The sequence below is a fragment of the Gavialis gangeticus genome, unplaced genomic scaffold, assembly GCF_001723915.1.
Source record: "Gavialis gangeticus isolate Ggan-Ray unplaced genomic scaffold, GavGan_comp1, whole genome shotgun sequence".
Taxonomy (NCBI): domain Eukaryota; kingdom Metazoa; phylum Chordata; order Crocodylia; family Gavialidae; genus Gavialis; species Gavialis gangeticus.
The window spans coordinates 4,215,909-4,226,528 of record NW_017729005.1 but is presented as its reverse complement, the minus strand read 5'-3'; the positions used below and the strand labels follow the sequence as shown (position 1 = coordinate 4,226,528).

The following is a 10,620-nucleotide window of genomic DNA, read 5'->3' as shown; positions in this document are numbered from 1 at the left end:
GGCCTCCGCGCCGGTGCCCCGTGAGGCAGTCGGCGCGCGGAAACTTTGGCGAGGAAAGCAGCGGCGCCGGGAGGATCGGGGTCGGGTCGGGCCCGGCGCTGCGCTGCGCGGCGGTGGCGCTGCGCTGAGCTGAGCTGCTCTCGGCTTGATTTCGCTTTCCCTTTGGTTCCTTCCCGCGGCCGCCGCCCCCTGCCCGGCCCGGCCTGGCCTGTTTCTGCGTGAGGTGCCGCTCGGGGCGCGTGGGGCCGCCTCGGCCCCTCTCAAACCCCTCGCCTGTCGCTCGCGGGGACGGCGCCCCGAGGCCTTTCGCCCGGGCTGGCGAGGCTGAGCGGGGAGCGAGCGGCTTCACACCCCCCTGCACCGCTGCCAGTGGCTTCTTTTCCCTCTTCCTCAGCCCCAGTGGCCTTATCCTCCCTTCAGAGGGAGCCGTGTGTGTACCTCGGGGGGTGCGTGTGACACACACATACATACACATGGGCACACAAACCTTTCTTGCACCCCTTTGAGAAAGGGCTGGTCCCCACCCCCGGCACCCCCTCTCAAGCAACCTCTTCCATTTGTCTCTCCGGGCAAGCCTCTTGCTCCAGGAACCCTTTAAAAGTCCATCCTTCCAGCTTGCGGTAGGTTGTAGCTTGCCACCATGCTGCTGCTTCCAGGAGTTGTTCGTGAATGAGCCAACATGTTGCACTCTTGATTTCCTATGGTATCTTCTCATTCCACCGATTCAGTTTAGGAGGTGAAGAGGAGGCCCCCCACCCCCACTGGCCCACTAAAATCCATTTTCTTTTGTTGCCTTTGCAGGTAAAGTGGAACTGCATGGGAAACTCATAGAAGTTGAACATTCAGTCCCTAAGAGACAACGGTAATTTCTTGTTTCTTTTTCTTTCTTTCTTTTTTTTTTTTTTTTTTTGGTGGCACTTAGCCTACCAGAGCAAAAAACCACAACCCCTTCCCCCCAGTGTAAAACAAACACACAAGTCTTGGGTTTGTGCTTGCCTGCCTTGTGGATAAACAAACTGCTTGCTTAAACATGTGCATGCATGCTGCACTGCCCCTCAGCTCCCCACAAAACCCCAAACCAGACAAAACCCCTAAAGCACTCTACTATCAAGAACATTGTAAGAATCAGGGCCCTTTCTTTAACTGGCCTGTAGTAAAATGCAAGCTTTTTGTGAAAGAGGGGATTGTGATCAAATAAAACAATTACTACCATTTTTAACTGTAAAGCTGCTGAGAAGAGTTAAATGTTGGGCATTAGCAGGAAATGGAATGGGATGTTTTGAATCGTATAACCAACAGCACTTGAGCTTTGCTCCCAACAAGAAAAAGCATCTTCTAAATATGCTGGTATCAAATCTTTGATTCTGCCATGTTGGAATGCGCAATATTTGCTACTCGTGTAGCATAAGCTTCATCTGTATTTAAGAAGGAGTTTATTTTTTTTGGTCATGTTTTGATCTGGCATCTACAGACATGAGGAAACTGGCGTCTCCCCAGGGAAGCCAGGATATATGCATCCTTTATATGTGTTTACAATTCTTTTTTTTCAAAATGATTGCTTCAGGGCTCAATAGTTTGAAATTTCGTGGGCCTAATGAGAAGGAGCAACACTCAGACTCTTAATGCAATGGACGTGTATAGCAATTCAGTCTGCCTCTTTCATAAATGTTTAGATTGTAGCGTGCTCCAGGTTTCTAGAGAGTAATACTAAAATAGATCAAACTTTCCACGTGCTTGCTCCTGACCTCCATTATGCAGACAGGCATACTTCTGAGATTAAATTATTTCACTTAAAAAGGCATGTCTGAAAAGTACACGTTTATTTAGAAAATACTATCTTTTGAATCGGTTGATTTAAAAAGATGTAAGTAATAGCTGCTTTATTGTTGGAAATCTAATCATGGGATTTTGAAAATTTAAATGTTAAATCTTTATTCAGCCTTGAAGGGAAACCAGAAAGTATGCTGGTGGGACTGTGCTGATCTAATGCTAGCAGGAAACAAAGTCTTTTAGATGTGTGTTTATGGCATATTAGTCCTTTTAGTTTGACCTTTTTTTCCTTTGGAGAGTAACATGTATGTAGCCTTTGTTGTTTGTCATGCAGGACATGTTTAAACTTCAGTTTACAATAGGATACATTCAGCTGTTTTGCTATATAATGATTTAAGTATTATGTATGGTTAAAATATTGTTAGATTTAAATCAAAATGTAGTGCACATGTAAGGATTGATCAGTTTCAAAACTGCATTCCAGTTTTTATAGTTTAATCTAGCAATTAAATTGTAAATAGACATTTATTAATCTCTGCACATAATTAAGTGTACTGATGTTTACAGTACTGTAAACAAATTGATTTTGTGCTCCCGAAGTAAACATTCTTATAGTTTAGAAAATCTTTTCTATATCATTGTTTAATGTTCAAATGTATGGTTTTCCTGTTCTTACAGAGTTCAGCGGGGAGAATAAAAACATGTTCCTCATGTGGGTATAGTGTGTGCTCACATTTTTATGGACTGACCCTATTAAAAATATACTTTATTTTATGTCTGTAGTCCCCTGGAGGAAATGTTATGCTGAACTTAATGTTAACATTTTGAGATACGTCGCATGGTTACAATCTTTAATTATATTTGCATTTTTGCAAATAATTAGTTAGCAAACCCCCACTATTGTTTAATCTGCAAGCCATATTTAATAAATATCTCTCATCAGTGCAATGTGGTTAAGAATGTTTTTGGAATAGTTCAGGTGGGACCTGTTTGAAATTTTAGAAATTCAGTATTTTTTTAAGTACCATCCAAGATAGAAGCCTGTTGAAAATTAATTCAGTAACTTCTATGTTAAAAGTTGCTTTCTTTTCAGAAGTGTACAGTACTTCCCTTATGCCAACTCAGCAATTTAGGATGCCCCCTCCCTTCACTCATTGCTTACTGGTTACATATCCAGAGTGACTAGCTATCTTGTAAAAAGTAAAGCCTTCAAATGTTGAATTAGTTAACTAACTTGGAAAGATACTTATTTTTGCATGTTCGGAGTATGCCTTTTTAAAAAAACCCAACCTGGTATATTTAAAAGGCGGATGGCAAATAGAGCTAGTAATGAGATTTCTGTGGGGAGTCTTCTGTGTGGTGATCAGAGGCCCACCTAATTTGTTGGTATGTAGAAAGTCTAGATTCAGTTTTCCGTGGAGCCCAGCTTGCTGGTGTGGTGTGATTTGGGTTTCTTAGCTGAATGTCACAGGAAAGAAAGTTATGTGGATATTGGTCAAGCCTTTCTTTTAGCAGAAGTGTACAATTAACAGATTTGGTCAGATAAGATAACTTTTGCTGTTGTTCTTCTGAAGTACATGTGTAGTACTTCAAAATTATTCATCATACTGGATTGACCTCCCACATTGCTGCCTGGGGAGTTCCTACTCAATTTATTAATCCAGTTTTAAAAAAATGCATTTTTAACAGGATATGCATATTAATGTTTACAAACAGTTTTCTTATATAGTCTTTCACCCCCTTCATCCCCAGATAATACCCCCAGTATTAAGGGTGGGGGTCCTCTGTATCCTTATGTTGTAGGGAGGGTGAAAAAGTGTGGTTACTTAGGGCTGCTATAAAGCTGAATTGAGTCCAGAAGACCAATCATTGTAAACTGAGCTTGATTTGTTATTCAAAATGAAATTCTTAGGCCAGGAGTCACTGCATTCCAACCCTTGTTGGGAGGTTTGGATTTGATGTGGGCACACCCACATCTGCAAAAAATACCTTTATACCTGCTGTGAGAGGCAGGTTGGGAGGATGGTGCTGTAGGACAGTCCTTGAAACATTAAAAGACATGTGACTACAAATTGAAAGAGGGAGGCCTAGTTCATGTTTTGGAGAACTGTTTAATAAGCCAAAAGTTGGTTCTTGACTGACTTCTGAAATCTCAAGAGCATGTGGAAGGAATGTAGAATTTCTGCATTCAGACCTTTATGAATTGTGGAAGGCTACTGCAATATTTAGAGGTTTAGGTCACTCAATTCAAAACTTGGAGAAGGCATTGTAAAAATTAGAATGCTAATTATATTTCTGAAAAGAATGCAGAGTGTTGTTAGTCATGATCACCGCTTCATATTCGTTCTATTCTGAGGCACAAAAATGCAGTAAGGAGTGATAAATATATCTGCATGTTATGTTTTACATATGAACTCTTTAGGTAGTCCCTTACTGTGATCCAAGAGCAGCTGGTATCTACTAGGGCAATGTACATGCTGCAATCTGATTATTCAAACAGCACTGATGTCACTTGTTGTGTGATGGGCAGTTTAGCTTAGTGGGGCGGGGGAGGGTAGTGCTGACACTAGCCACCTGGGGTTGCATATTGAGCCAGCCCTTAAAGATTGGTCCTTGTAAATTAAATAGACTTTTCTTTATGTAAAATTAAAATCTGCTTTACTTTATAGAAAACTTGCTCTGATTCCCTTTTTAAGAGGTTGAACCTGAGTTCCGGTAATTGTGAGGGATCTTTTAGTTGGGAGGTAAGGCATTGTCCTACCTCTGACTGCCTTGCTTCGTATTTCAGAATAGGTGCAGCAAATTCCTTCTTTGAGTGGTGTGTGTATGTGTGGCCTCTCTTTTTGTTGGTTGGGGTGTAATAATGTATTGTAGGTAGGCCAGAATTCTTTTTAACCAAGCATTTTGTTCCTTAATAAATTTATTGCAGGGACCTAAGTTTTTTAATTAGTTGAGGTTCAGGTGAAATACAATGTGAAGTTTGGTTTTGAAAGAGAAATTTTTCTTTAGGTGGAAAAAATGCCCCCTGATTAGTGATATGCAAATAAGTTTCAAGCTGTTGGTTATGCATTAAAACTTGTGTACCTAGGTTAATGTTAATACAAATAGGATATGTGTCTCTGGGATGTGGGGAGAAATGGCTTATTGTCTAAAATGCTTGTGTGAGCTCCCCATGGTGGCTAAGCAATCTAAAAGGTCAGATTTTTAGTTAATGACAGTACTCCAGATTTTGTTTTGAAATAGCATGTGCCTCTAAAGTAAGGGAAAATAGGCAGATGTTAGTAAACTCATACCTAAATATGTAAAATTGAAGTACAGACCATTGCTATTTTTATGGACATATTCATGCTCTCTTTGTGACTGAATATTTAATATGGCTCATACTTGAGTGAGAATCTGTTGCAAGAATTAGGAGTCAAAGTTCTGCCTAGCAGTCCTGCCTCTCTGTCAGGTTTTATTCAGATGGGGACAGAAAACTCTAAGCAAGTTTATTAATAGGAATGGTGGAAAACCTCAGTCTGGCTAGTTGTTATGGCTACCTGTGCATGCAGCAAGTTGTTATAGTGGGTAGGAATTATAGTTTGTGGAGTTAGTGGAGACTTGATTTGAGAAGATACAAGTTGCTTAGCATGCATCTTTTTCACAGTAAGCCTCTTTTATAGCAGCTTTTTAAAATAAGTCTGATTCATTTCTCTCAAATTACTTTTTAGACTAAAAATCCCAATATATTCTCCTTCAGGAAGTAGACTCTAAATTCTGTTCAGGCAATGGCAAATTTCAATAATTTTAAGTAATTGTAATAAAAGGACTAAAAATATGGTCAGGAAATGGTTAATTGGATCCCTCTCGCCCCCCCCCAAATATGCAACTGGAACACCTGAAATGTGTAGCAGTGCTTTACACATGAAGATATTGCTTGAGATGTTTCAGAAGTTTGACATTTTGTTGTAGCGTTCAGTAACCTACTTCTTAAATGATACTTTTCATAGAGACCACGCTATTCCAGTACTTTGGATTCTTCCTTGGCTTCCAGTTAGCTTCTAGGTCAAGGTTTTATGTTGCTTTTGACATGCCCTAATGGGTTTCTGACTTCATTTAGAAAGCTCTTTTTTTTCTCTATGATCTGCCTCTCATAGTTTCAAAAAAATAAAAGCATTTAAATCTAGTTTAAAGTGTAGGGGCTGGTGGCTGAGTATCTTTGGTGTGTATACTCACCTCTGATACTTACTCCCATCAGTGGTCCAAAATCAAATGTTGAGAGCTTCCCTTCCCACTTCCTTGGGCTTTTGATAAGGTAGCATGTGAATATTGGTTAGAGATTGTATTGTCATGATTCCTTCTTGGACAACAATTGTAGGATGGGTGCAGTAAATTATTGTTGTTTATGGCTTGTTCTTATTGTATGAGCCCTCAGATTATGGATTGAACATTCTAAAAAAAGAAAATAAATGAAAATTGAAATTTGGTACAAATTATTAGATGTCATAAAGCATAAATCAGGAAAGTGGCTTCTCACTTTTCTAAAGGAGGCATGGAGAAAAAATTGGAGAGTGAACGTAAATCTTATTCAAGAAAATCATAATTTCCCAAAAAAGTCAATATATTCTTTATATTTTGTGCTGTCTAGATTTGTTGGCGTAAATCTATTTGTCCAACCTATTTGCCACATTTTTTTTTTAAGATGCCAAATATGTCTAAAGTGATGTCTGGTTAAATTTGACTAGTTTGCTGTTTGAAAACTGGTCTAAACATTTCAAAACATTGTTTTTTAATTTTTTTTGGGGGGGATGGGGCTGGATCTGTTAGCTGGAATATTTAGAAAGTTATGCATAAACCTGAGTTCAAGGGTCTGCTAGTAATTCCCTGCTTCCCTCCCCCCCCTTGCCCTTGCCCAATCTGGCCTTCCAGTCTGTAGGTTCTTTTGTATGAGCTGTCTTTTGGCTCTCTAAACATAGTTTTGTAAAGGAGCTTTCTTTGTAATAGTATGTCACGAGTTCTGATACTGGTGACTGTGGTAAGCTGGTCTTGGAATTGTAGTAATTCACCAATTGCCATCTACCTGCCCATTTAGTGTCACTTCAGGGGTAGATATTACTTCTTTCCACCTTATCTACTGATGTGACCCAATTGGCTCCTGAATACTCCTTGAGTATATGCTTTGATTTCACTTTTGATAAGTTTAAATCCTTTACTTGCACCTTTTTTTTTTTTTTTGCTTTTGTTATTTACCCTATTAGTGCTTTGGGCTTCTCTGTCCCAGTTCCTTTACATTGTAGCATTTGAAATAGATCTCTGTCTACATAATAATAAATTATTGTACATTACTGGGTTTTTACACCTATAATGTTTTACTGGCAACAAATTATGATGAACATCCTCTTTACAGGGGAATTCTATTAAAATAGAAACTTAAGTATAAACTGACACTAGCACACTGCTATACTGTTGTCACTTTGGTAAACTAGTTTCCTGTTCAAATCATTTTGATGAGAAAGGTCTGAAACCCAGAAAACAAGGTAATTTATCTGCTATGTAGCCTTAGTTAAGAATCTTACATATCTCCTTTTATGTTGGCATAGAAACTCTTGTTAGATGTCACTTCTTTATTTAAGGCATATTGGGACATAATCAACTAAAATGGCTTTTTTTGTAAACCTGTTTTATGACTATTTAATAGATCAAAATAAAGAGTAATTGCTGCTAACACTTATAATGGGGCTCTATTGAGGAAGAAGTTGTATGTTTTCATGAAATCATTTTCTTAATTTATGGTTTTACCCAAAGATTGGTTCCAACTTTTTTGGATAGGAAGTTAAATACTGAAAGGAACATGTTCCTATGGCCAAACTTCAAACGGGAGGAGGGCAAAGATGCCTGCTTCCATTTTATAATTTTTAGTGGCTGTGATTATTTCAATATACCAATATTTTATATAATAACTGTAATATAATAAGCTAATATACAGAAAGTTCAAATAAAATGCTTTGTTAACAAAGCTCTTGTCACCATAAACAGATTGCAGTTTAAGATTAAAATACTTAAAATATCTGAAGAATTTTCAAAATAGTCAAGTATCTTTTCTTTAATAGTAATACATTTGAATAGAATTGGAGCTGAGTATTTTTGAAAGATTAATTTTTCATGCTCAGCTGAACACTATCCTAAAATATGTAAGTTTACCTTGTTATCCAAAACATTTTTCCCATTTTTGGAAATAGGTAATTTCTATTGTTTTGGTAACTTACTTTTCAAATTTAAATGCATTTGTACATATAGCTAGAGCTCAGGAGTGGACGAAATATTCCAATGCAAACTGGAACTCTCATTAGCATGAACTTCCGTTTACAGTATTTGGTAAGTAAAGAGATTTCATTGTAAGAGAGTCTTTGGACAGGTGGTGAACTTGGGTTTAGTTGTGTTCACAAAACATATCTACAGTGTTGGCCTAAATCACTGTTTAGATTGTGACATTAAAAATAACTAGATTTGGATTTACTTTAACAATCTGCTTTTATGGTATAAGAAAGGTATTCCAACCTATTGTGAATAAGCAGAAGAAGAAGACTGGTTAAGAGAAGGGGAAACTCTTTAAAGAGATTACTGTAAGTCTCACTGGGGGCCTAGGAATGTAAATCTTTTTCACCCGAGTTAAATACATAGGACCTCTTGAAGGGGCTGGGGGGTGTTCATCAAGAGCAGGTTTGGAGAACGGCATCCAAAATTTGGAATGGCCACTGTGCAAATGGCCTAGCTCAGGTAACCTGACTTCCGTTAAGTTTAAAAGAAATTCAAACACAAAACAAAAAAAAGACATTTAAGTTCATTTTCAGTTAACATACAAATATTTAGGATTATTTAGTATACATGCTCTCAAGGCTTTTTAAATGTTAAGCCAACATGCTAGTTGTTATACATAATTTACATTTCACTCCCCACACCCTGCACTCTTCCCCCTTCCTCCAAGTCCTTTTAGGAGAAATTCAAAACAGCTGCCTAAATTCTGGGGTTATTCCTTAAAGGGAACATTTTTTTTTTAGTCAGTTTGCTTGATGACATTTTCTTCAGTCACTTACTTAAACTATGATATTTAAAATGTGTTATGTAAATTACTACAAAACTTTATATGAATGACTGCTCTTAACTTGTGTGATAATTCTGGTGGAAATGACTGAAGAGCAAACTTTCAGAGAAATCTCTCCAGCTATGTGACTGTTTCATGGTAACTGTTATGGCAGTAACGGTTATGAGATTGAAATGATACAAGGAAACTTCAGAAATCTGTCCTTAGAATCATATTTTTTTTCTTTTTGGAATGCCTTCCAAATGTCTAGCTTGATGATATAACAAGGAAAGAGAAACTGCACAGTACTTTTGTGGTGGTCTCTTGCTAATGTAAAATAGGATTCTATAAAGAATATCTAAGTTTATGCAGTGTTTCCTCACTAGCCAATTTGGGGATCTTGTTAAGGACACAATGCACATATTGTCTTCTTTGTAGAAAGTGCAGTGTTATTGGGTGGAGAGAGAGCTGTTAGCTTTGAAATTGGACTGTTGAAAATGTTTCAGTACCAGAAGTGTATGTAACGTGATTGGTTATGTTGAATCTTGATGATGAGGCTTGCTTCTTGGTAAAAAGCATTCTTTAAATCAGGGACGATTAAATATGATGCACTGGATGGGCCCAGTGCAGTGCCATGTCATTCAGCTTGTGGGGTTACCCATGGGTATGGAAATCCGGCAGTCTTTAACTGCCTAGGAGCCATGGCAATTAACGCTGCCATTGCTCATCCTGCTGTCAAATCTCCGAACCTATGGGGAGTGTTACATTCTGGATTGGGCCCAGGGACCACCTCTGCATCACTCATCCAGCCTGCAGAGCTTGATATGGCAGACTTAGGGTTATTCTCTTTTTTAAAATGTTTGTCCACTTTTCCTGGGTACATAGTATGATTAAAAAAAAAGGAAATAAAAACTACCATTCTTAAGAGAAACCTGTTGCTAGAAATTTTGTTTTATTAAGGATTTCAGAATGTAGCACCAAAGGAAGCCATTTTTATTTAGCATGTGATTTATTTAACCAGCTGTGCTGAAGTTTTTAACCTAGGCTACTTATAGTAGAACCAGTAGTCTTTCTGTTGTGTTGGACATTTTAATAAACACACCTAGATTTAGACTTATTTCATTAGATTAACTTGTTAGAAAAGTGTGTAACTGGATACATGGTTTAAAAATTTACTAGTAATTAAAATGAACGGATGAGGTGTTCTAGAACAAAGCAAAAGTTATGGAATTTGATTTGATAATTCATGTAAGACCAGTTAGGTGATTGCATTTTATGTAGCTAATTTCCAGTTTATTTAAATTGATGTTTCTCTTAATCACTGAGGAATTTAATCTGTTTTTTCAAAGACTCAGTAGTAAAATATAATAAAGAGATCTTATTGCTAACACTAGCTCTTTGAAATGTGCATCAGAAAATTTACCAGTGAATTAAAAATCCCTAAAATAAGATTGCCAAAATGAACTAAATCTCTTCAAAATATAAGAACTGAGGTTTTTTATTATTGGTTCATTCACTGATCAAAACAAATTTGCTAAGATGCAGTAGGCTTCCTTAGTTGTTAGTGCAAATTTTAAAGTTCCAATGTAGTAACCTTTGTTAGGTTGTTTCTTATTTTGTGTGGGGGGGGCAGGGCTTACCCAAGAGCAAAATAAGAAATCCTTGTGCATAGTCTATCAAAAAGCCCATTTGTTTTGTTTTGGGTTTTGTTTTTGTTTTTTTGGGGGGCGTTATTTTGCTATGAAAATACCAAAATAGCTATTTTATCTTTTTTTTTTTTTTTTTTTTTT

The 10,620-nt window shown here is 37.6% G+C and overlaps 1 protein-coding gene across 1 annotated transcript in view; it reads left to right on the top strand.

Annotated features, from left to right (window-relative positions):
- Positions 1-773: 773 nt before the first annotated feature.
- Positions 774-10,620, top strand: part of IGF2BP3 (insulin like growth factor 2 mRNA binding protein 3) — a gene marked incomplete at its 5' end in the record, with an annotated part of 212,572 nt that continues 202,725 nt past the window's right edge. Inside the window, one exon of the mRNA XM_019508543.1 lies at positions 774-862. Within this exon, the coding sequence (XP_019364088.1) occupies positions 774-862 (89 nt within the window). The remainder of the gene's footprint in view (positions 863-10,620) is intronic.